The sequence below is a fragment of the Artemia sp. Qi Xiang Cuo genome, chromosome 5 (genome assembly GCF_049724085.1).
Source record: "Artemia sp. Qi Xiang Cuo chromosome 5, ASM4972408v1, whole genome shotgun sequence".
Lineage (NCBI taxonomy): Eukaryota > Metazoa > Arthropoda > Branchiopoda > Anostraca > Artemiidae > Artemia > Artemia sp. Qi Xiang Cuo.
The window spans coordinates 46,531,660-46,559,394 of record NC_142798.1 but is presented as its reverse complement, the minus strand read 5'-3'; the positions used below and the strand labels follow the sequence as shown (position 1 = coordinate 46,559,394).

General features: G+C 35.1%; 2 protein-coding genes across 3 annotated transcripts in view; both read right to left on the bottom strand.

Annotated features, from left to right (window-relative positions):
* E(Pc) (Enhancer of Polycomb) overlaps window positions 1-7,014 on the bottom strand; it is a 61,355-nt gene extending 54,341 nt beyond the window's left edge. For both annotated transcript variants that reach the window (XM_089089649.1, XM_089089650.1), the window contains exon 1: window positions 6,669-7,014. In XM_089089649.1, the coding sequence (XP_088945775.1) occupies window positions 6,669-6,809 (141 nt within the window). In that variant the 5' untranslated portion in view covers window positions 6,810-7,014. The remainder of the gene's footprint in view (window positions 1-6,668) is intronic.
* Window positions 1-27,735, bottom strand: part of Git (ARF GTPase-activating protein GIT1) — a 497,129-nt gene that overhangs the window by 384,668 nt on the left and 84,726 nt on the right. The gene's annotated exons all lie outside the window — the stretch shown is intronic.

Sequence of the window (27,735 nt, the reverse complement as noted above, 5' to 3'; positions counted from 1 at the left end):
AAGTCTCTGACAATGTTGACAACATAATACACAAATATAATTCTGTGATAAGTTACACAGTCTGAAAACATAATAACTGAAACATACAGAAACATGCCGAACTAACTGAAACATATCTGATAATAGCTGAAACATACCGAAAAGTAAGCCTACAAAATACTGATGATTCAAAACTTGTTGGTAAAGCAGCTACCCCCTCTGACCTGCAATCTATCCAAAAGGACCTTGACATTCTTAGGACTTGGGCTGATATATGGCACCTCTCTTCCAATGCTGATTAATGCCATGCAATCCACTTTGGCAATCACAATCCACATCAGCAGTACCTTCTCCAAGGTAATCCCCTCTTTGCAGTTTCTGAAGAAAGAGATCTTGGAGTCATTGTGGATTGTCAATTTAAGCTCAGCACCTATGAAAAATCTGAATTGTTGCCTGCCCTCCACTTTCTCAGAAACATTAAAAGAACTATCTCCAGCAGATGCCCAAAAGAATTTATGAAGCTCTACAAGGCACTAGTTTGCCTGCACCTAGAGGTTGGAATGTCCCTGGCATGACCCTACTTCAAGAAGGATAAAGAAATACTAAAAAGAGTACAACAACAAGCAATTAAAATGGTCAAAGGCCTCATACAAATGCCCTGCAAAGAGCATTCACATCATTTGAAGCTTCCTACTCTCACATACCAGAGGAAACATTGCAACATGATTGTGGCCCACAAAATTATTTCCAAAAAAATATTCTCCCTGGTCTACTTGTCCCCCCCTAAAATGTTCTGTGACTAGAGGGCATTCCAAGAAAATCTTCAAAAAAAACTCCTGAATCTGAGAAAGAAGCCATTCCTTTAGCCAGGAAGTAACAAACTTGTCAAATCAACTCTCTGAATATACAATGGCTACTGATTCAAAAGGTGCATCCAAAGGAAATCTCAAAAAAAGAATGGCTACAGTAGGAATTCCTGTACAACTGGGAAGCTGTTGAGTCCTCAACCTAAATGTAGCAAGCAACCATATTAAACAACCCACATAAGTCATCACAGAGCATTACAAGGATGGAAAATCCTTAATTTGCTCCCCTGAAAGCCACCTGAAGCCAGCCCTACAGTACCAAGGTAATAATCTAGTAAACATGTGCCCACTTGCCCCCATTTGATGCCACTGCAAGATTTACATAAAGGGTTGCCATTCAAGAAGTACCATGTGACAGGAAGGTTTGAACCATAGCCCCATAGTTTCCAGTTGTAGCTTCATCAAATCATAGTGTCACAAAACAACACTTCAAAAAAAAATCCCTAGGTCCATTGTATTTCAGAATTCAAAGTTTTCTGGACTTCAGATTGAAAACAGTTTAAATAGCAACCATGATTAGTAATGGGTCAAAATTGCTTAAAATCAGACAGTCTGGACATCTTATAAGGCACAATCATTCAGGGAACTACCTTAAAGATTAAATGCTCATCATGAAAATTGATAAAACGTGATGAACTGAATTACAGTAAAAAAAAAAAATTGAAAAATTCATAATTTCCATTAAATTTAAATAAAAAGCAAGCCATTAAGATTGTCATAGTCAAAAAATCTGATTGAAGGATTTCATTTAAGGTTTCCAGATCTACTAAATAATACTCTCATTATACATCCATGCACTTCTCCTACCCCCTCCCTCCCCTAATGAGAACTGATATAGCCCAAGGCTTTACATAGAGTTAAAAAAAAGGAATAAAATTCTGAATATGGGCCTATTTCCCATCTTGGAAAGAAGTTGAGTTAAGTGAACAAAGCTTTCAGGCATGTCTCTAAAGCCTGAACTATGTTTTGAGAAGATATTTTGAAATATCTACCCCTATCCTGTCCCATACGAAAGGACAGCAGCCTATGGTGAACATGGACAAACTTTGTGCTATAAAAGCAACACTTTTCTGCATCCTCAATGCTAAAGCTTTGAAGAATTTGGAAAAATATATTTTAAAAAATCATAAGAAGACTTCAAATCATGTATTATTTTTTCTAAATGTAGAAAAAATGCAAGTAGACTCAAACCAAAGTAAAGGAAAAATCATATTTTTTTCCCCCCAAGGTTATTGCAGGAATGACCTGTTTTCTCTGCAATTTTCTATGCATTAGAAATATTCCAGAATAAAAAAGTAAAACTCTAGATGAGGGTCTATTGTTTATGTTTGAAAGCAGTTGTGTTAGACAAATAAAACTTTCAGGAATGAATCCAAGATTTTATAAAGCTGCCACCTTTATCCTTCCCTAATTTCTAGTCCTTAGGATATTGCATAGATGACAGGTCTATTACTTATCTAAGATTTTGAAAAAAAAGAATGAAACCTTGATTTTGGGGTTTTGTCACTTTTTCATTGGCTCTAGTCTTTCAAAACATAATTTTTATTATTTCAGTAGGATTTTAAGGGATATATCAAGGCATTATTTTTCAAAATTTAAGGAATATATGGACAAATATTTAAAACCTTATAAATCAAGACTGAGAAAAGGTATGAAGCTCAAAAAACTTTTCTTGTGTCTCTCTTGAGCAGTGGATCTACTTCTCAAGGTTTTCCTTTCATAATACATAGCATAAAGATTGCAAGAGATCCTCAAAAGTAAATGGCCTTTAGAGAGAGAAGGGTGAAGGCAGGTACTTCAAAATACCTTCCCAGATAATTATTGAAATTCTAGATCCATTCCTAAGTTTTATCCCCCTAAATCAAGTATTCTCCCAAATAGCAAGAAGCCCATTAACTAGAACTTTATCAAGCCTCTTATCTAGGATTTCACCAGTGATTTTTTCTTTAAATTGTTTTTTCTTTCTTTAAAAATATCATATTTACTCATTCCTTGAGTCATCATGTATCTCTTCATAAACATTTTTTCAAACTAATCTAAAATATTCTGCCACTTTGAAATACTACAAACAATTATATGATATTGTAAAATATTTTTAAAAATTCAATGAAACATTGAATCTAATTCAAAAAACTTTCTGCCTATTATCATTACTACAATTTTTGAGTAGTTCTGAATATTACCTAAAGGATATACCTGGCCTAATTAGGGAGGAGGGGGTCACTTTTGTCACAACAGCAGCCATTATATTTGGAAAGAGTATTGATAGGAGAATCTACTACTCCTGTTATTATAGCATTTTCTTCAAAGGAGTCTATAGTCTGCAATGTTATTCAATAGGACAGCAATGACTATTTCATTTGGAAATGACATTGAATAGAGAATATAATGGTTTACCTCTCTTTTTTCCCTATCTGATATCTGTCAATAAGTAACTTTAACCATTTCTTTTCTACTGAGACACCAGATTTATGATTATTGATAGAATAAGAATGTTTATAAAAGCATTTTACTAAACTTGATTGTCAAATTTCAAAGCACAGAACAGTAAAATTTATAAGTCAACAACTTTGCTCCTAAAATTGCCAAATTTATAATCTAAGCTAAGAACTCAAGCAAAGTGTAGTTAGACAGCTCTTCTGAAGGAAACTGAAATCAAATCCTTCACACCATCCCAAATATGCAGATAACAATAGGCTAAGCTCTTAACCTAAAAATAAGCTCTTAGGCTATAAATGAAATTACAGGATTTGTATTGTAAATTTTATTTTCAGAGAAATGATCATTACATACTTCTATATTTTAGAAAATCTGACCAAGGTCAACAACAGCTTCACAAATACAAAGAAGTCCACTTTGCTGTGATGATGCTTACACAAATGGATTTCAGATGTACAATAGTTTTTAAAATCACTGGAGTTTTATTGTGGCATAGCCATTGATTGTTCTTATTAGTAAATTTCAATTTAGTCTAAATTGTATACTTTAATTGCATTAGTTTGTAGACTTAACTAGATTCTTGGCTATTGTGTTGAAAAAAGACTCATCATATGTTTTTCTTTCTCTAAAACATTAGCTGCTTGGGGTAGTTCTTGAATGTTCAGGGGTCTTCTTTGACCAAGGGCCCTCTTGGCCTAAACCCTAGTAGCTGGCAAGTTCCTAAACCCAGTTGCAACTTAATTGGAATGTAGCATAGTATCAAAATGTCAGATGAGCAAATCATTTTAATCTTGGCTACAACACTGATAGTTAAACATGAGACAAAATCCCAAAATATGTCTGTATACTTCTAAATAACAAATAGGCTATTATATGTAGACAATGGGCAAATTTCAGAGTTTTATTTTGACAAAAGAAACTATTCAGAAGGAAACATGTTAAGAAAATAATTCCTACTCTATATTATGCAGAAAAAAATGTAGTTAGCACGTTGTGAAGACACTTTTACTATACTTCCCATAATTTGCAAATATATAGCCCAAATTATATATTTCCCATGTTTTTCTGTTTCTTGATTTTTTTCAGTTTTGACTGAATTGATGGGTTGAAACAAGTGATGCATAGGAAATATATAATCTGTACTATATGACTGTACATTAAGGGGGATTGAGGGTAAAGTATACCGAAAGAATCATTGACTTAATTAACTATATTCATTAACCATATTTTTCCTGTATACCAACACTTCTTCTCAGTCTGTTCTGTTCTATTCTGGAATAGCTTGTTCAAAACCACCATCTACTATCAAACCCTGAAAGCCTTGAAGAAGGGAGTTGAACAAGATTGGGTTAATGATGATTGGAGGATAGACTTGGATGTCAGAACAGAACTCCAAAACATCCCCAGCAAGATTTTTGGTAAATTTCTAGGTGGCACTACAATTTAGCTAGGATGAAAGTGAAACATCATTTGAAGACTTAACTTGATTCTTGGCTATTGTGTTGAAAAAAGACCCATCATATTTTTTTCTTTCTCCAAAACATTAGCTGCTTGGGGTAGTCCTTGAATGTTCAGGGGTCTTCTTTGGCCAAGGGCCCTCTTGGCCCAAACCCTAGTAGCTGGCCAGTTCTTAAACCCAGTTGCAATAGGTAACTTAATTGGAATGTAGCATAGTATCAAAATGTCACAAGAACATATCATTTCAATCTTGGCTACAACACTGATAGTCTTGGATGTCAGAACAGAACTCCAAAACATCCCCAGCAAGATTTTAAGGTAAATTTCTAGGTGGCACTACAATTTAGCTAGGATAAAGGGAAACATCATTTGATGTCTTTTTTATGCTTTCATAATACAATAATTGCTTCTGTTGAAAATTGCATCTTGAGCCCTTATAGGGGCCCCAAAGGTATTTAATTTTGTAACCACACAAAGAAGTTACTAAAAAACCTACAAAAAAACTTGATTTTCAATTCAGTAAATATTTACCAAATCATATTATTGAGTTAGGAATAAAGTGAATACACCATTTGATGCCTTTTTTATGCTGATTACAAATATAATAATCATTTCTATTGGAAATGAAAGGTAAATATCTACCAAATCATATTATTGACTTACACATAAAGTGAATATACAACTTGATGCTTTTTTTTATGCTGATTACAAATATAATAATCATTTCTATCAGAAGTGAATTTCAGCCCCCCCTATATATGCCAATTCAGGGTATATGTTTCTACAATCGGGGGGGGGGGGTAAAGTTTAAACTTACCTCCCATTTACATCAGAAATAAAATTTGCCCCCACTCCCCTAATGTAGAAATATATACACTGAATTGGCATATATAGGGGGGGGGGCTAAAATTAATTTACAATAGAAATGATTATTATATTCATAATCAGCATAAAAAAAGGCAACAAGTGGTATATTCACTTTATGTGTAAGTCAATAATATGATTTGGTAGATATTTACCAAATGAATTTCAGCCCCCCCCTAACCTAACCCCCATGCCCCATATGTGCAAATATATATCCTGAATAGACATATAGCCTATAGGGGGGGAGGGGGGCTAAAATTCATTTCTGATAGAAATGATTGTTATATTTGTAATCAGCATAAAAAAAGGCATCAAATGGTATATTCACTTTAGTTGTAACTCAATAATATGATTTGGTAAATATTAACCACAGTTTATATAATTATCCAGTAAGTTTACTGCAGATGATTTCTGGCTCTTCATTCTCAGTGTGAACAAAAAAGCTCCTCCCACTTATTTGTGCACTTATTGCTGAGCTAGCCAAGTGGTTTTGTCAGTACTTGTTCCTTAGGTGACTATTCTTTGTCTACCTGTGAAAAGATCTAATGCTGCTTATGTTTATACATTCTATGGAGCACTCGCACCTTGGTCTGGGTTTTTATAATGGGTGAGATAGGGAAAGATCATACTGCTAATTATATAAACTGTGATATTAACCTTCAATTCAAACTATTTTCTTAACATTTCCAGTTTTTCAAATGCTGTCAACGAAAATAGTGCTGAATTTTGTAATTTGAAACTCTGACAGTCAAAAGCTAAAGTAGAATTTTACCAGATTTTGTTCTTTTAACATGCTTCATTCTCAATTTAAATTTCCAAGAAACAACATTAACAAAATAGATCACAGCTTAAAAGTAAATCCATGTTCATATCCTATTCAGGAAATCTTTTCTGCAAAACTTGCTATCTATTCTATAACAACAAGTATTTCTTTAAGCCCCTCCTTCAGTAAGGTCATTCCTGTTCAGTCACATGTCAAATATTCAAACTTTCTGCCTTGACGTGTAAACAAATATGGCGGATGTCGGCCATGATTAATTAGAAAAAAAATTCTGAACTTACAGATTCCTCTTCCTTTTCCATTCCAGTAGGCATTTTAGGAACTATTCTATTTATATGTGAAATATCTACTTCTTTTGAATGGTAGATAGCCAGGGGTTTTGAGCTATCCAATGTTTTGGCACGAAAAGATAGCTTGCTCATCTTGGACTGGGAAAGAAAGACCAACAAAAATGCCAGTAGCTCCTAAAATCGAGTACCCTCGTAGGGTATGTGGATTAATTTATGTTCACAAGTCACTCTTTCATCTTCTAAGCATAAAATGTGTCTTATTTGACTGCCACTTAGCTTAATATCCACGAAAATATTTTCCAGTATTTTTCATTTTTCAATAGTTACAATACAGAAAATGGCGGAGTACTGTTAAAGTTCTATTCCACATTTTGCCAAACTGGGCGGGGCTTTAAGAATGACGCCTGCGCATTTCATTCTTTGAATAAGATGGCAGGTATGTATAAGACAGCTGCTAGAGTGTCTGACTATAAAAGACGTAGAAATTATGATTATCTAGATATGTAACTTGTTTCAGAGAGTATGGGGTTGCATCTAAGGAACAAGATTCAGGAGAAGATTTACAAACTAACCAAAAAAGATCATGTTGCGTTCTTGTGTTAATTTTGAAATGGTAGTGCTCGCCCTCTATTATTTGGAAAATGTGTAGTTTTTTCAGATTTTTTGGGGCATATGACGGGGAGACTTTAAGTCCCCAGTCCTAGTTTCGATTGGTTTTAGTTAATTCTTGAAAAAATAAAGTTTTAGTTTTATTTGCAATGAGTCGTTTTACAAATTCCAGGAATTGACGTTCATATTTTGTAAAAAAAAAATTTCAAGGTTTATAATTTTTTGTATCCCAGAAGAACACAACTTAAAATTTCCGTTTCCTTCTTTTAAGTTGCTAGGAAATTTTTTCGGACAAAAGTGATCTGTAGCTATCAAGTTTGGGAGACATAAGACTTTTCAAAGTAGTTTACTACCCTCACTTGATTTTTTTTTTTAAGGCAAAGTTTTCTTACTAATACATTTCAGGGGGTAATTTTCAGATAATTATGCAGGAGGGAACTTTTGAGCAAATATCCACAACAAAATCTAGATTTTTCTTAATTTAAAAAATTATTTCTTATATTTTTATATATAGATAATCCACTTATTTCCTACCACTGAAAATCATTAGGCTAAAGGTAATCACAGTAGCCTATTGAATAAGCGCAAATGTAGTCTCTATTAAGCGAGGTTTAAACATCAAAATAAATTTATTGCAAAAAAAAGAAAAGAAAAAGAAATTATATATTAAACATATATACGATAACGAACGATAAGTAAAGAACGACTCCTGCTCACAGTAAGCAAAACTTCAAAAGAAGTTAGGGTAGCCACATCTAAGGAATCAAATTTTTGTAATAATTCTTAGGATATAAATTCGTCAAGTTTAAAGTTACTTTGCAAAAGTTACGAGACAGAGAAAATCTGCTCCACTTATGAAAAAGGGGCCCTCAAACATGACATTCAATTCAATTATAAGTGCAGCATTGAAATGTAAAAAAAGTTACTAAAGGTAGAAAATCTGCTCCACTTATAAAAAAAGGCTCAAACATGACATCCAATTCAAGTATAACGTGCAGAATTGAAATTTACATCGTTAAAAACCCTTAATAGGAGCATTGCTTTTAATCGCAGCTATGGCTGCTACCTAGTAATGAGAGTTCAATAGTAACCGGAAGTTCAAAAAGGAATTTTGAAAAAAAAAGTCTGAAGATAGGAAAACTCTCCCTTTGAAGCTGTCTCAAAATTGTAAATTTCTATTGGCTAGTCTTAACAGTTTAAGTTTACTGCGAAAACAAATTTGTATTAATTCTGAAAAAAGCCTGAAACCCCTCGAAAATGGTGTCTTTGTTGTGTTTCTATCAATTTATGCCATCAATCATCAATTTTTATCCAAAGAGGGTCAAAATATCAAAGAGTGTAATTTCAAAGAAAGCCACTTATTTGACATAGTATAAAACCATAAACAAAAGTTTTGAGCCCCTTAGCTTGGCAAACCGATAGTTTTTAATTGACTAAAGTTGAATTTTTACTTACAAAGTAATATAACACACGTATCTTTTGAAAAGTTGCTTCTCTAGGTTGTTATGCCCTATTTGAATGACTCCTTTACCTGATTCCTTGAAATATCGTTATATTCTTTGAAATGTCGTGATAAACTGGTTTTCGGAAAATTTCTTGCATTATAAATTGCACAAAAATTGTTCACTTTTATCACAAATTGACAGGTGAAAAATTATTTTTAAAATTTAAATATTTCACGTAGGACAATACTTTATAAACAGTTGAATTTCTTATTGGGAATTCTGCAAAAATACCGGCAATAATATCCCTTTGACTTTCTATGTGAAAACTTGTAGGTTTTTTTAAGGAACTTTTAAAAGAAGTGCAAAGTAGAACATATATTTAATGCCCTATTTTAACAAAAACTCATGTTGACTTCTTCAGTTTCTTCACCTAAGCTAGACACATATCTTTTTGTAAAGTTTATTTTGCCTAAAAATGAGGAATAACTAACATAAAAACCCAAGGTTTTTTTTTAATGGAAGTAAAGAAGGAAATTGGAACTTAAAACAAACAAACCTGTTGCTTCACAGTTTTTACAACATGTATCTGAAAAACTTGTTCAAATAAGCTGACTCGTAATGTTTTCCTACATTTATAGAATTCTGTAAAACTACCACTTTACTGAGAACTGAGCCTGCTTGAGTTATTTAGATCTGAAGGCTATTGACGAGTTTCCTACTCTTTTTGCTCTGGTCTTGTAAAAACCTAGTTTTACATTTATAAGGAAATACCACGAATTATTATATTTGAGGCAATTTTTCAAATTTTCAAATACAATATAAGTTTCAGCTTCGCTCATTACTTCCATAAAAAAACTCGTATTTTTAAAAAACTAATTTTTGTTTTCTTTTATGTTTTACACAAAGTACCTTCCAAAAAAATCTTTGTCAGACATAGGCGTTGAAACTAAAGAAGTCATCATGAGTTTCGTTAAAACAGACCTTAGACTTTAGCTCCTCCAGTGCCTCGAGAGGCAGATACGGCGTCAGTGAGTAGCCTCTAATCTCCCCTCAAGTGGGTCGCTATGTAGATGCCGTCTCACTCTGGAATGAGACTCGTCTGGAGGGCTTTTCCGTCCCGTCCGTGCGTTCTACGGAGCATGTTCTTTGCTCTCTCTCGGTGACGGCTGCCTTTCGGTTGCCAGTGGAGGAGCATCTTAAGAAGTCTATGAAATGGCATATGGAGAATATCTCCAAGGTATTGCCATCTTCGTTGTTTCACAACGGAGGCAATTTTTGGTCGGCATGTGTGAGTACGGATCTCGTCGCTGCTGATATGATCTCTTCAGCTGATCCTTACGGCTCGGCAAAGACAATCACTTTCAGAGGTGGCGAGACATTTCTTCTGTTCCGTTGTTTGCTTTTGCCATTCCATAGAGTAACTCAAAACAGACAAAAAAATTGCTCTGGGACAGTCAGAGTTTCTGCTTCTGTGAGTATACTGTGGATTTCCAAACATTTAGAAGTCTCTGAAAGGCTGTGTTGGCTAGGGCTATTCTGGTGCGTAATTTTTTTTTTCAGAGTCAATCAGTCAATCAATTTATATATTTAAAAACATAATCAGTAACTTAGCTTTGATTCAAAAGCATAGCTTGTGTGAGCCGCAAAACAAAACAAAGAAGAGAAAAAAAAATAAAAAGCAAACAAAAAAGCAGACAGAGCAAGTAAATACCAAAGAAAGGGTGAAAATAAAGACAGTATTGTAAAAAACGAAAGTGAACAAACACAATTAATAAATGATTGAGACATTAATCAAAATGAATTTGAACATTAGTATGGGATGGAAATTACAATATGTTAAAGAATTTACATTTTAAGGGATGACAAGCTCCCGAGACTCTGTATTAAAGTTAATTCAATTCAACCGAATTTCTATTAAAACAAAATAAATAAAGACGGTATTATAAAAAACTAAAAAAGAAAAACGCAGTGAATAAATCATATAGATCCTAAATCAAAATAAATTTGAAAATTAATAAGGGATGAAAATTTCAAAATTTTGTAAGAATTTTTATGTTAAGAGGCGAGAAGCTCTCGAGATTTTTTTGAAGTTTCGCGAAGGGAATTCCAAAGCATGATAGAAGTGAAAATGAAAATTGGGGATTGGCGACGAAAGCTGATATTCCGGCGGGGTTGGAGAAATTGGTTTGAGCGTGTCGGAGGGGACGTCCAGGATTCACAGAGGAGCAAGGAGTGTAGAAGTGTGAGTTGTTATCGGGCAAAACTATGAAATGGCCAGTGTGTGCAAGTCTTAGGTTATCAAGCTTAATCAGATTTACAACTTTAGTCAATCCAGTAGTTGTATATAGATCATAGGTAGGATACCTTTGATGAAGCCTGAAAGCAGCTTTAACGGTTTTATTCTGTGCTATTTTTAATGATTTTAAAATAGAAATTCTTGTATTGCCCCAAACAATGCAACAGTAATTAGTATACAGTAGAATGAAAGCATTACAAATCATTAGCAGAGTCTCATAGTGAAGAAAGCTATTAGCTATGTAGAGGATAGCCTTTTTCGCCAGAAAGAAGAGAAGTGAGATAACTGACATGCTGTTTGAACGTGAGGCCAGAGTCCAAGTAAACACCAAATAACTGGTAGGATAGATATAGGTCTGTAGTTGCTAATTAGACTTTCGTCTGCTTTTTTATGCAGTGGGATTTCTTTATCAGTTTTGAAGACGGATTAGAATATGCCGCTTTACAAGGAGAGATTAAAAGTATGGATTAGTAGGGGAGCAGGTACCAGAGCTGCAGCTATCAATACATCATTACAGAGGCTCATAGTACCTTCCGCCTTAGATTTCTCCAGATTCGAGAGGAGAGAAGAAACTTCCTGTTCCGTGCAAGGAGCAAGGAAAAAAGGGTTAGGTTGTTTATACCGTGTGTGCTTGCGAGGGAAGTAGGCGTGTTTGATGTGTTACTATGTTTATTAGTAAAACTAGGGAAAAAATTATTGAAATCATCAGTACGCTTAGATCCACTGACAGTAACTCCTATATCAGTTTTTAACAGATTTGGTACACTAGACTGTTTTTTATGTTTTGATGTTGCCTCACGGGTGACCTACCATACTCTTCTTAGGTTATCCTTACATTCAGCAAATTTACGTGTAAAATAATTTTCCTAAGCAAAACGCAAAAGGCTTGTCAGTGTATTTCTATATTTACGATATTTGACTAAATCAGCTGCATCATTTATTTTGCAAGGTGACAAGTACAGGATATGTTTACGCCAAACCGCAGCTGCAAGAGCAGGATTCATTTAAGGGGCGCGCGGGGTATTAGTGTGGACGGTTGGAAATGTCTATCAGCTAGAGTGTTAAGTCACTCGGTTAAAAGAGTTGATGCCTCTTCGATGTCTGTCGACGAGAGAATACTCGACCAATCATTTTGTTGAAGGGATTCGATAAAGCGGCAAACACTTCTGACCGAGTAGTTGCGAGAAGACGAACACTGTCCTCGATTTAAAGTTTTAAGGTTAGGATTCCAAGTAATATGACACAAGACGGAAAAATGATCAGGCATATCCGCCTTTGTTTCTCAGGATGACCAATACTCATAAAAAGGTTTTAATCAGTAGGCTGAAGATATTCATTGGAAATATTCATTGGATATTCATTGGTAAATAAACAAGGCACAAAAAGTAGAGCGGGGCAGTGTCAGAGAAAATTTCAAGAATAATAACATACAGAGATCATGACTGGAGAATTACATCAATTTTTTTTCCAACCCTGTCCTCCTTTTATGTTTAATTGTATTACTGATGTAAAGTGCGATACTGCCAGAACACTTGGTCACTCGGCGGAGAACGTGTATTATCGAATTGAGGGAGATCACATTGAGAGTAATCATTGGAATCAGACAACCATATTTCAGTAAGGCCGACAAAACCAAATGGCATATTAGGCACACCGAGTTGGTCCACCAGATCGATTACGAAGGCCCTGTACGTTTTGACAGTAGATAGAGAAAGTTGCAGAGGAGCGAAGAGATGGGCGTAACATGCCAGAATATGTGGCAGGAAGTAGGTAGGACCATGGTAAGTTCCGAACAGCCTCTGAGGGAGGATCAGAAGATGTAGTTCCATCTACAGGGCTTGTGAAGATTTGGTTCAGCAATAGAGATTTTTCCATAAGAAAAGAGAAAACTTGCGACGTATCAGTCATCCGAGAAACCAAAGTCAAAGTGTAGTCTGTAAAGTGTAGAGTCGAAACACAGAGTGAAAGTGTAATGAGCGTAAGTAGTCAACCTACACGGTCGAGTGCTGGTGGCTGACAAATCAATGGGATAAACGGACAAACCAATAAATATGCGGAAAAATGGCAGGCACTATGCACTAGTTGTCAAGGAAGAAAAATTGTAGTGTACGCTGGAAAGAGCAGATTCAGATGTGTAACGAGAGTGCATAGTAAAAGGTTAATGAGTGTAAGCAGTAAACCCACAGTGCTATGCTGGCAGCCAACTTAAATGATGTGTTTTTATGGTTACGGACATTTTTTTATACTGAGCATACATAATGACAACATAACTTGATGAAGGTTGAGGTTGCGCAGAATGGGGCAATCAGAACATATAAGGAGCATATAACAAACATAGAAAAAGTATACAAAGACCACACAGAAAATATTCGAAAGATAGGGCCAAAACTGACCTATTAAAGTAGTGGGCAGAAAAGTAGCCAGAAATATACCAATAATACAACTTAGCTGCGTAAAACAAAAATAAATAAAATACGGACAGACAAATGGCAAGCGAAAAACAAGAATAAAGAATAAAAAAGCACTGATAACTATACTAAGCATTATCAGTATTGAGACTGGCAGGAACAGTTGCTCCGGCATGATCAATATCACCTTTAGTCGCTATCTTACGGAGACTGGTATGATCAGTTTTGATAAATATGCTATCATCTATTGTCCAAGCATTTCTTAAGCCCAGCTTAGTCTTAGCATAAGAAAGAAGATTGAGTATGTTGTTAATCAGGGATTAATTCGCTGAAATTCACGTGCCCTTCAAATTCTTTCTGTTTTTTAAAATGGTCGATCGAAGCTTCAGGTTGGAGAAAGTAACGACGATTGGACGAACAGTAGTGTTTACTCACCGAGTTGACATTAAGCACTAACTGCTCAAGACTTTTGAGCTGGCTTTCCATTTCAGCTAACTTTGTTTTAACCATTTTTTTCTAAATCCAGAGACAGGTATTTATGGATATTAATTAAAAAAAACTTAACGAAAAATTAGTTTTTCAAAACAAAGTCAAGGCCATTTTAATTTTAAGCTCAGCAGATAGAAATACCTGTTAAAATTCAAACTCAAAACGACCAGAAATTACTATTAAAGAATAAATGAAACCCTAAACGAACAGTTATTACATAAACAATCATAGAAAAACATACAACAAGTAATAATATAAATGAATAAATAGATTTTAAAGCGAGTAATGCTTAGATTAAATATAAAAATCAAGCTTAAAACGAAAAAAAATATTTTGCTATTATAGTATAAATGAAAATTAAAACGAACAAAATTAAATAAACAATCAATGCAAACAAACATACAATAGATATTAATGTAAATGAATAGATAAATCTTAGATAAACGAGTGAAACTTCAATTGAATATGCAAATCAAACTTGAAACGAACAAAAATCACTACACACAAGAGTTTGGGTATCGCCTCCTTCTCTCACTGTAAAAGTTTAAAACCTACTGCGTCAATGGCGTTTCACTGAAAACGAATTATATTACAAATATTTTCTTTTCCAGTTCTTAAGGCATTGAACATAAAACTGAAATTGGAGTGAGACACATTCTTAAACGGATGGATCTTTCAACAACTAATATCATTTTATATCGTTTGGCCAATTTGATGTGGTTTATACTTTCCAAGACTGTTCAAGACGCTTTCTTTCTTTCTTATTATAGTGAATTTAAATGACGTTATATGTATGTATTTTTTTTACCTGTTTCACTCCACGTCAACCGTTTGGGTTTGGGTGAATCATATTGATTTGTGTATTTAAGATTTTTGTTGAAGTTAATTAAATATATCACTATCAATAGCAAAATAATTTTTTTTTCGTTTTAAGCTTGATTTCCATATTTAATCTAAGCATTACTCGTTTTATAATCCATTTATTCATTTACATTATTATTCGTTGTATGTTTTTTCTCTGATTGTTTATTCAATTTCTGTTCGTTTTGGGTTTCATTTATTCTTTAATAGTAATTTCTGGTCGTTTTGAGTTTGAATTTTAACAGGTATTTGTATCCGCTGAGCTTAATTTTAAAATGACCTTTACTTTTTTCTGAAAAACTGATTTTACGGAAAGTTCCTTAATTAATTTTGGTTCGTTTTTTGATTGCAAAAAGTTTCAAGTTTTTAAAAATTCCTTATTTCAAAATCAAACTTAAAAAAAAAAAAATCAAATCTTCATCAAAGTATCAAAACTGGTATCAAAGTAACAATATCACAGCGAAAAAAGTTTGTCCCCTTTGAAATGAGCCCCCTTTAAAGTTTATCCAACGACCATCTTTTGACAAAGAACGCTTAAAAGTGAAATCTTAGCAATAAGTTTTTCAAATGAATTGTCAAGTGAAAAAACTGCAATTGAAGTTAATTTTGAAATAGTAACTATTATACTGATTTAACAGAACAATTAATCCTAATCATTAAATGATTGTTTTTTGCTGAACTAGCACTTTACTGAAACCACAAACAACATAGGACTTTTTGCATAAAGTACTTTTTATATTTGTAAAGGCATAAAATAAAGCCTTTTATAGGCGAGTTAAATATTTTAAGACCGAAACTACGTTCGCTTAACTTTACAAACAGGGAGGTACTTGTGTATTATTCCGAACACGCTCAAAAGTTTGCTCTGTTTGATCTTAAAAAAACCGGTTTGCCTGTCTGCAATCGGTTGTAATTAGCTTACTCTTAGTGAGTAACTATGCTACAGGTATACTTTAATTAAATGCTACACTATTCTACAGGTATATTTTAATTAAATATTCAATATATAGAGGTGGTTAGGTTAGGTATTTAACATAATTTGTTCTGGGCGGCCTGCTTTCCATAATTCTTTTTTTGTAGTTTCTATAATTTTGATACTAAAGTCTTATATTTTCATTATGTTCTGGTATATTTCCTTATGATTAATCTTATTTCATTTTTTGAGTGCATTCGGGACTATACACACGCACCTAAAGGGAAATATAATTTTATAGTTTTATAGCTGTTTATATTCTATAGCTTTATGGGTATATGTTGAATAGGCTAGGAAACATTAATTTCTACATGTCTTCAGTTTCAAGTTCTTAGCCTCAATACATCCCTGGACAGTGCTTGCTTGGAGTCAAATTGTAAAAGCAATTTAATCGGCTTATAAGGGAATAATTTATTATTGATGTTTGATTATGGCGAAAATTTTCAGTTTTATTTAACGAAAGATGCCATCAAGCAGCTTTTATTACTATCATGGAGGGCAAAAAGTAAGTGGGCCTTTCCATACACTAAAACAACTTTAATTAAGCTGCTCAATTGTAGTGTTATGTTTGATTCTTCAATCATGAAAATAGTAGTATTGTTACTTCTGCTTGATAACAGAACCTTCTGTAAAAAAAGTTCTTTTTCTGATCGGAAAAAAATATTTTTTTATTTTTAAAATATTTGTAAAATATTTGAACTTTTCATAATGAATGAGGTCTTGAATAAGTGTCATAGCCCGGACTCACAGTGTGGATTCCAACCGCGTCTAGGTTGTTGCCATGCGTTGTCCGCTGTAGCATCTATTCTCATTGATGCTGAGAAAACTGGAGAAAGTTTGACTCTCGCGGCGTACGATGTTCAACGTGCCTTTGACTCTGATTCATGATGAGTTGCTATTGAATATGGGAAAGCGCGATGTAAAAGAAGGATTCCTTCTTCCTTTAAATGATATGTATATAAATTTGAAAGCCGAACTTAAGCTCCCGCACCAGCATCCGGATCTTGAAATAAAGAAAATCGTGTTGTCCTGGTTAAAAAAGGAGCTCAACAAGGGACTTTAGCTTCACTTACCGCTTTTAATAAGCCGAGGGCAAGAGAGATGTAAAACAGCTCGTGTCTTGCGATGTATTACTGTTTCGTTAATATCATATGCGGGTGATATATTTAATTCGATTCGCACTGTTCCGGGTATAGAGGAAAACTTTATTGTCCTCCAGAATAATTATAAGCAGCTCGGATTAGAGTTTAATGCAGAAAAGTCTGAAATCCTGCTTTTTAATTGGAAATCAGTCACCGATGGTTTTACAATTGCTCTTGGAAATGGCAACGTTAAGCCAGACCTTGGCCTTTCTATCAGTTCAACTCTAAAAACAACGCGCCGATTGCTTATCTCGCGTCTACAGAAGCGATTTGGTTTTGCATATAGTAAAATTGTCTCAAATAAGTTAAGGCTCAACAGACAAATTTAAGCTCGCCTTTATAATGCAATTGTCGTCCCTATCTTTTGTATTTGAGTCCTTTTTGGAGAATTTTTCCCGAGTGCGATAAACTTAGGCCTAAGCTTTGATTGTTTTCTTTAAGTATGCTAAAGTTCTGCTTCATTTTAATGCTGAAATTATTTTCTTATTAGGAAATATAATATAACAGACCCCTACTTCAGGCATCCTCAATTAGATCTCAAAGTTTAATAATAATATTAAAATCCATTTGCGGGTTGAAATCATCCGGCAGTAGAACTCGGCGTGTTTGTGTTTTCGCCATAGTTCAGCCAGTCTTTTCGTGCTAGTGAGTATTAATTGCGGATATATTGTGTCTAGGCCTACTCTTCCTTTTCTTGTATTTCTTGTATTTTTTTTTTTTTTTTTTTTTATTTATATTTACTCCGCTTTGCCGTCGGGCTCCCGGTACTTATCATAGACAGTGCAATAAAGCTGCCCAAATAAAGAGCGATGGGGGCACAATGTATTATTTTTTTTTTTCGTTTTAGACCATGGCCCTTCATATTGAAGGTGTTGTCGTAGAAACTTCAAATAGGGCTCATTCGATTGGAAATTGAAAGGGCTAGTCCCCTTTTTCAGAGTCGAAAGTGTTCGGAGGGAAACTAACCCTCTCCCACGTCCACCTTTTCCCCAGACACATCCAATCAAAATTTTGGGATAGGCATTTTGTTCAACGTAATTGAAAGGTCTGGAAATTATCTCTTTGAAGATGACAACCTCTCCCCCCCACAGCTCTCAGGGCGAGTGTTTAAGTTATGCCCTGGGGGCATATAAGGTATATAGAAAGGGTGATCATGCAAACTTCTGAGCGTCTAATTGGATTTGTAATTAGAAGCTCTAGTGTCCTTTTTAAGATTTATAGTGATCGGAGGGTGGATACCCCCCCCCTCCCCACACACATCTCATATTTTCCTGAAATACATGTGATAGAAACTTTGAGATGGCCATTTGTTGTCGTAGAAACTTCGAAAAGAGCTCATCCGATTGGAAATTGAAAGAACTAAGGGCCCCTTTCTCATAGTCGAAGATGATTGGAGGGCAACTAACCCCTCCTCCCACGCCCACCATTTCCGAAAACACATCCAATCACAATTTTGAAATAGCCATTTTGTTCAACGTAATTGAAAGGTCCGGAAATAATGTCTTTGAAGATGACCCCCTCCCCCCCCCACAACCCTCATGGCAAGTGTTGTAAGTTATGCCCTGGGGGCATATAAGGTATATATATAAAGGGTGATCGTATAAAATTTGGAGGGGGCTCATTGGACTGGTAATCAGTAGTTTTAGTGCCCTTTTTGAGATTCAGAGTGATTGGAGGGTGGATACCCCCCCCCCACACCTCTCATTTTCCTGAAGTGCATTTAATAGAATTTTTTAGATGGCCATTTGTTGTCGTAGAAACTTCGAAAAGAGCTCATTCGATTGGAAATTGAAAGGGTTAGTGCCCTTTTAATTGTCAAAAGTGATTGGAGGGCAACTAACCCCCTTCCCACGCTCACCATTTCCCCAAACACATCCAATAAAAATTTGAGATAGTCCGACTAGTTCACTGAAGGCTTTCTCATCCAATTCCATTGAGAAAACATGCGAGAAGCATTCATGCATCTTTATCACATTTAAATCATTTTGATAACCAGATTCATTCTTGACATGCTGACATGGCCAATTAATCACTCTGATAGGTCATGCTTAAGAAGATATAGAACTGCTAAGGTCTATTTTCTTATTCGCCTTATTATAACATACATGTCTTACCGCAAGAATGTGAAATGGCTTACCCAATTTTGACTATAAGGATGACAAATCCAATTTTAAATTTCAAAAATTGTATGAGGTATTTCATATTTGGACTAGATTTTCACACATTCAGCAGGTCAGTGATTTCTTCAGGAAATTTCAGCATTAATTTATCTTCAAAGTCGCCGCCTCAAATATAGATGTTTCGCAATTCTACATAAAAATCCTGTTATTCATCTATTTATAATAAGCCCAACATTTTGAAACTTGTTCTAATTTCTAGACGACTTTAGCGAAGTTCAAGACAAAAATGTAATTGGTACTTAAGTACCGAAAAGTACACGAAAGGTATTTAAGTATGTACTTGAAGTACTCTTCAAAAAATGTCTTTCAGCATGTATTTGAGTTTTTGGAACTGTACTTAAGTACCTACTGAAGTACCTGTATTTACGTACCGACCCAACACTGTTTAAACATTATCCATGTCTTAATAAAATAACATGATCTGTTAAAAATGTAAAATGATCTCTTATTGGTCAGTAAAAATTAACTGAAATAAACTCATCTATTAACAGTTGCTATAGTATAGTGCTTACAGGACTCTCCTCCTGCCAAGGAGATTGAAGTTTAAGTCGCTGTATAGTAATGACATCTCGAATCGGTTTAGCATTCCAAAATCAAAAAGTTTGAGTTCTTCCAAAGGTTCAAAATATTTGTTTCAATAATTATTTTTAGTTTAATTATAACCAGTTTATTAAATTATTTAGTTTAATTATTTAATTTATAGGTTATTTATAAAATGATTTTTCTATAATTTTATTAAACATAATCTCAAAGTAATTTTAATATTTTTGAGGTCTTGGACTTCAGACCAAAAATTGAGACTTAAGTTAACTAAACTTAAAACAAAAATTACGATCATTGATATGCTATAACCCTTTTATCAAAGTGTATTCAAATACTTTTGCAGCAACCAATTTTTTGAACTATTAATCAAATCTAGAAAGTTTCTAGATTTGGCGTTTCTTTACTCTTTATACAGAAGGACGTTGATTCCAAATTAATAAAATTTGAGATTTCATCTCCGTTTAAAAAGTATTCTCAAGGCAAAGTCACCCAACCAGGCATATTCCTTTACTTTATTATTTAACTTCACATTTTTTCTTATTTTATGTGATATGTCCATCTAAAAAATCTAAAAAGAAATGGCCTCATTTTTTCTTTTAATTTCTGTTTTTCTCCTACGTTTGATTTCCAACGGGATAACCACTGGTGACCGAAAACGGAATGCTTTGATTTTACTTTCACAAATATCCTCCTTCATACAAAGTTTTTCTTAAAAAATGGATTATATTTTATTTTAAATATTGACTTTGTTATTTACAAAATTTTAATAATTTTTTTTCAACGATAATTACACACAGAAAAGAAGCCTATGGCTTTCTTTAGTTGGAATAGTAAAAGACGAAGCACGGGGAATCACGCAGCGAATTCAGGAAAAATGGCACCATATCCCAAAGTAACGGCATGATCATGCATATGATGTTTTTTTAATATTTCAGTTACTGTGGGCTACAGTTCGTTCTTTACTACAATTCTGTGCCTTAAAATCGTGCGACTACGGTTACAGCTACCGTTGCAATCACAATCTTCATCGTGAAAATGCGGAGGAAAAAACAGAAAAAGATGCTTCCAGAGCAAATTTTTGTTGTTGCAGCTACTCCCTTTGTTATCAAGTCAGTTTAGTTTCCTTGTGGTTCAAGCCAAGGGACCTGTATCTTTCCTGTATAGTTTTTTTTTGCCAAGGCGATTCTAATGGTGTACTTTTCCTTTCGATCTGATGCAATTTTTAGGGATTTCAGGCTAATTTTTCAATGCACATATTCGTCTTTTACTAGCTTTGCAGCTACCGCTACAGCCACGACTATTATTCTGAATTAATTTTTCATTATTACAAATCTTAAGTTAGACAATATGAACGGTACGGATAATCAACACGCACAAGGCACAAATTATTGTCATAAGTCAGTCAAGACTGACCATTGATATAGCATCAATGCAATCATCAGCATTCATTCCGCTTACATCTAAGTACACAGGCTGTGAAATAACTTGAAAAACCAGTTCCCATTGACAAGAATTGTCATGTTAAGTGGAAATCTTACTTTATAATACTTGCTATGTTAAGTAGAAATTTTGTGTGAATAATTACAGGCACTGGAATAGTCACTCGGATGCATTTGTGAGGCTCGGCCCTCAAAGAAAGATAAGTAATCTTTCTAATTATTATAACTATATTTCCGGATTAATTATGACTTCTGTTAATTTTTCTGAAACTCTACAAGAAATTAATCGAAAATTAAATGGAATAGAAATAGTTTCATCGCAGGTTCAAGAACTGAGAAACGACCTATCTGCTATTTTGTCGCGAATTGATTCGACAGTAGACAAGTTCTCGGAGGATACGTCACAATTGAAGAAAGATTACCTAAGTTTGCAAGCTGAAATGTCGGCTACTAACGTAAAATTACAAAGACTAGAAAATGAGTCTAAAAAGTGTAATTTGGTCCTGTATAATTTCGATCCTACAAACAAAGGTTCTTCGTTAGGAGAAGATGTAATGAGAGCACTCAACTTACATGTGCCAAATTTAGGGCTGAAAATGATGGACATTAGAGACGTTTTTCGGCTAAACACTAAACAAGGCACGCGACCGGTGCTGGCTAAGTTTACAAGTGGTTACATTCGTGATACTATATTGCGTTCAAGTGCGCACCTGAAAAGGGCGGGTCTTGGTGTTAGTCCCGATTATACAAAGCGTGAATTGTCTATTCGTAACCACCTAAAGCCTTTTCTTGAACGGGCTAGAGGAGAAAATAGAGAAGCAAGACTAAGAGGGACAAAAATATATATTGGTCAACAGTGTTTTACGTATAGCTTTGATAAGCAGTCTGTAGATGAGGTTACGATTTCCCCTAATATAGAGTCATCAGCGAGTACCATGACCCATTTTAAGGAAAACTTTGGGCAAAAGTTTCTCCGTGAACCTGGGTCTTTATCAGTGCCACAAAAAAGTTTAGTAAAGAATTTTGTTTCTGAAAATAATCGGTTTAACCTGGAAGAACCTTGCAATTCAAGATCGCGTTCTGTATCTTCATCCTCAATTCAATCTTTCTTTAGAGTAGTGGAGGAGCTTAGTAGTGATAACGAAATAAATGGGGTGAATAGTGAAACTCCTGTTATTAAAAAAGGCTCCACATCAACTTTTGTCGGGCCTGTGGGGGCTCCCAAACGTAACAGCCAACAAATTATTAGCCCAGATGACCACCTAAGACAGAAGAGCAAGTCGGTTAGAGCTGACGACCCTAATAAAATGGAGCCTAAGTGGCTATTTAACTCGTCACAACCCATTGGCTCAAATAGTGGATAGGATAAGCAGGGCCATGGCGCAATTTACGAGTGTCATTTAGCGCATTGGAATGTTCAGGGCTTTTCGTATCTTAAAATAGTGTCTTCTTAAATTTCGTAATTTTTCAGTTGTATCATCAGTAGAAACGTGGCTGGAAAAAGAGGAGAGAAAAAAAGGTTTTTCTTATTTTGGGTCACAAAGAAAGCTATTGCAGAATGGTAGAACTTATGGAGGAGTGGCATTATGGATAACGAATAGATGGCGAAACGTATCTCGGTTGAAAAGTGTTTCATGTAATCTAGTATGGGTGCGAGTACCTTTAGGTAGTAACTCGTTTATCTTTTGTTCAGTGTATTTACCGCCGGAAACTAGCACTTTTAGTGATGAGGATACCTGGGAGATATTAGAAAATGACATGGATCGTTTTTTAGAACAGTTTCCGTCATGTTATTTAATTTTTCGAGGTGATTTGCACGGATATACAGAGGAGGACAAAGGAGCCCGTGAGGAAGAGGTGGAACTTGAATTAGAAGAAACTAATGAAGTGTATATGATTGAGCCATCGGTTAGGAGGAGGACGAGTAAGGACGGTCATCGGAGAAAGAATAATTGGGGGGAAAATTATTGGATTTTTGTGGTAAGCAGAATTTGGTTATTTTGAATGGGAGAACAGGGAAGGATAAAGGAGTGGGGTATTTTACATGTTTTTCGGGTAGATCTCCAAGTGTTATAGATTATTGGGTTGTTAGTCTGGGGCTTCTTTCTTGTTGTGTAGATTTTGAGGTGATGGCGCGGGCTGGGTCAGATCACGTGCCTATTAGGGTTGAATTAGGAGGGAGAGGATGGACTGAGAGCCGGAAAAAGAAGTTTGGGGCTAAGGGAAAGATGGGTAATGAGCTTGATTGGAGGGGAGGTTTAAGGTTTGAGAATGATAGTGAGGAGAAGTTGAAAAAGGTGCTAGTTGAGGAGAAAGAGTTTGATTCATTTATTCAGAAGAGTGAGGATATTGGAAGGGAAGGGGAGATAGCAGGTTCGGCTGATTTTTTGTCGGGGGTTTGTATTAGATAGGAACTAAGGTGTCATGCAGGAGAAAGAATGGTAGAAGTACTGGTTTGATGAGTTTTTTTGATAAGGATTGTGAGGAAAAGAAGAAGGAGGTTTTAGTAGCTTTTAGATTGCTTAAGGCTAGTAGTACAGTTGATCTGGGAAAAAATTTGCAGGTTTTAAGGGACAAGCGAAGGGGATATAAAAGGCTACTTAACTTGAAGAAGAGACGCTTCGAAGAGGAAGAGAGCCAAAACTTACTGGAGAAATTTAGCTTGAATGATAAAACTGAGTTCTGAAAGTTAATTGGGAAATTAACAGAAAATAGAAGGTTGACGGATTCAGTTCCTCACGCCGATACCTGGCCAGAAGACTTAGAACAAAAATATAAAGAGATATACACCGAAGAGGACGAAGAGAGAGCTGATGAGGAGATGAATAGCTTAGAAGAAACAGCCGATTTTGAGTTGGATTCAGAGGACCTTAAACTACTGGAACCGGTTGGACAGGAGGAAATATGGCACGCCTTGAAAAGCATGAGAGGGAATTCAGCACCGGGCATCGATGGAGTACCAACTAAGCTGCTGAAATGGTCAAGAGCATGGATACTGCCAGTGCTTGCATTGATATTCTCAGCAACTCTAAGTACACCTCTATGGCCAAAAAATTGGCAGATATGGATTATGATCCCATTATTTAAGAAAGGAGAAAGAAACCTGCACAAGAACTATAGGGGGATAAGTTTAGGAAGTTCTATCAGTAAGCTATTTTGTAGAGTCCTTTCTAGTAGGATGGATAAATGGTTGCATTATAAAGGTATATTAATTGAATGTCAGACAGGGTTTAGGGAAAACTATAGTACAATTGATCAAATATTTTGTTTACGGGCTTTAGCTAGTAAATATACGAGGCATAGGAAAAATAGGCTATATACGGCGTTTTTGGACATTAGGGGAACATTTGACGAAGTTTCAAGGAGTTTGTTGAAAGCGGTGTTGGTGAAATTAGGATTGCCAATTAGGTTAGTAGAAGTTATAATGAAAATATATGAGGTGGTTAAAGTAGTAGTGAAGGTAGGTATTTCTTATTCTAGGCCAGTTTTAAGCAATGTAGGCCTCAAACAGGGATGCACTCTATCAGCGCGTTTGTTTTCTGTTTTTATTAATGATATTGAGCAGTATTTTAGAAATAGAAATGTCCCTATGTTAAAATTAATGTCGCTGGAGCTGTTTTGTTTATTATTTGCAGATGACATAGTATTGCTTGCGAAATCGGCTCCGGATTTGCAAAAGATGTTAGAGATTTTGGATGGTTATCTGGAGAGTAGAAAATTAGTTTTAAATATTGAAAAATCAGTTATTTTAGTTTTGAAAGGGAAAAGTTTTGAAAGGGAATTTGGAAATGATGAAAGGGAAAAGAATAAGTTTTATTTTAAGGGGAAAGAGATGAATGAAGTTAAGGATTATATTTATTTGGGATGTAAGTTCACAAGTTCAGGGAAATGGAGTGATCAGGTGCAAATAGCGAGTTGGAAGGGTCAGAAGGCTTCATGGGCGTTATTGAAGAGTCCCCTTAGGCATCTAGGACCGGCAGATATTAAGCTACAGAAGAGAATTTTTGAGACGAAGGTAGGCCCAGCATTGAGTTACGGTGGGGAAATTTGCGGTTTTGAAAAACAGGAAAAAATAGAGAGAATTTATTTAAGACATTTCAGGAGACTTTCAGGGCTAAGAGGGAAATTTAATAATCTGGTGTTAAAGGGTGATCTAGGATTGTTTTCATGGAGGGTAAAAAGATTGGTTAGAATGATAGGATACTGGGAAAAGGTTATTGGTTTACAGAATAATAGGTTAGTAAATGCAGCTTATATGGAGGTGTTGCAGGATCGAAGGAAATGTTCATGGGCTTCCCAGGTGAAATCAATCTTAAATAGTTGTGGGTTATCAGGTGTTTGGAATGAAGGGAAGGGGATAGGGTTGGAAGTAGGAAATGTAGCAAAACTAGTAAAGGGAGTGCTTGAAGATCAGGAGATTCAGAAATGGCTGTGTGAAGTCGCAGCCTCGGTGTCCCTCGGCATTTACCGGCAATGGAAGGAAGTCTGAGGATATGATAATTATTTTAAAGCGGGTTTAAATAGTGAAGAAATTAAGTGGTATATATCAGGGAGGGGTAATTTTCTAGCACTTGGAGAAAGGAGGAAATATTTAGGGAGGGTAAGGGTAAAGGAGGGTCCTTACTCATGCCCTATGTGCGGAGAAAATGGTGAGGATCTGCTTCACTTCATGGCCCTTTGTCCCGAATTACAGGATTTAAGGAAAGAATTATTTTTTGTTAATGTGGGGACAAGTGAGTGGTTGGTTTCAGTAATGGGATCAAAAAATTATGGGACAATAAGAATGATAGCAAAGTATATAAAATTGGGTATGTCACATAGAGATAGATTTTTTTAAAAGGGGTGGGGTGAGTGTGGAAAGTATTGTTGTATGTGTGTAAGTTGTTTTCTTGTTTGTTATTTTTGTAGTCATGGCCCTTGATAGATGTAACATACATCTATCTATTTATGTTAGTTTAATGGTATCGTGAGCTTTATTATGTTTTTGTAATGTTTTGTAATTTTGCGTTGTTATTGTTATGTAGGCAACCATACTTTGCTATGAGTGTTATAATCATGTTATTATTTTGTGTGATTTTCCTTTTTTTTGCCATGGCCCAAAGTGGCTTTTAGTGCAATAAATATCTACCTATCTATCTATAACCAGCCTTCTATATCAAAAGCCAGCGAAAACAGAAATAAGAAAAAATGTGAAGTTAAATAATAAAGTAAAGGAATATGCCTGGTTGGGTGACTTTGCCTTGAGAATACTTTTAAAACGGAGATGAAATCTCACATTTTATTAATTTAGAATCAACTTTCTTTTGTATAAGGAGTAAAGAAACGCCAAATATAGAAACTTTCTAGATTTGATTAATAGTTCAAAAAACTGGTTGCCTGAAAAAGATACAAATGAATGTGCATTGTCAGTTTAATATTCATATACTGATATTTAGCAATCAAAATGTTAATATTATATGATTTACTAAAGTTATAAAAGTAAGAACACTTATATTTTTTTCAGTAAAGTGTAAATTATGTTCTGGCCTTGGGAAGGCATAGGGGTTTTGAGCCCAGCTTGTGTTAATTTCTGCTCGTTTTAAGTTTGAGTCGGTTATTAGTAGATATCTGTGTTCCATTTTGCGTGGACCTATAGGAACCACTGAAGCGTATCAAGCTGAATGAACATTATCTAGGTCATCCCCTAGGGCACTCTTGAGGTTGAACGAAGCTTATATAGGTCATTCTCTATTGAGGTTCCATTTTGCGTGGACCTATAGGAATCACTGAAGCGTATCAAGTTGAATGAACTTTGTCTAGGTCATCTTCTAGGGCACTCTTGAGGTTGAACGAAGCTTATATAGGTCATTCTCTATTGAGCTTCCATTTTGCGTGGACCTATAGGAACCATTGAAGCGTATCAAGTTGAATGAAGCTCTACACCTTTTCAAAGAGACTAAGTATCCCCTCTCATATTGGTAACACTTCTACGAGACATATACACCTTTTAAAAGAGAGCAAGTAGCCCCTTGCATATAGGTAATACTTCTACGAGACATGTACACCTTTTCAAAGATAGTAAGTAGCCCATAGGAACCACTGAAGCGTATCAAGTCGAATGAACTTTGTCTAGGTCATCCCCGAGGGCACTCTTGAGATTTAACGAACCTTATCTAGGTCATTCTCTATTGAGGTTCAATTTCTATGGAGGCCGTAAGTACCACTGAAGCGTATCAAGTTGAATGAACTTTATCTAGGTCATCCCCTAGGGCACTCTTGAGGTTGAACGAACTTTATCTAGGTCATTCTCTACAATGGCCATAGGAACCACTGAAGCGTATCAAGTTGAATGAACTTTATCTAGGTCATCCTCCATTGAGGTTGAACAAACTTTATCTAGGTCATTCTCTATTGAGGTTCCATTTTGTTTACTTTATGTTCCTTGCCATGCTATTTGCTTACTTTACGTTCCTTGGCACCTTTCCAGGGCATATGTCAAGGCTATCCCCTTGGGCACTCTTGCATAATATGGTTTTGGACGTTAGGTAGTGCTCAAAGTTGAAAATAATAAAGATGTAGATGCCGAGAAAAGAATTTTAAATAAAGAAATTCAAAACTATCTTTAGAAATCCTTAGAAATCAAAAAGTGAGATGATTATGGACTTGAACCATCAAGGACTGCAACCACCAATGA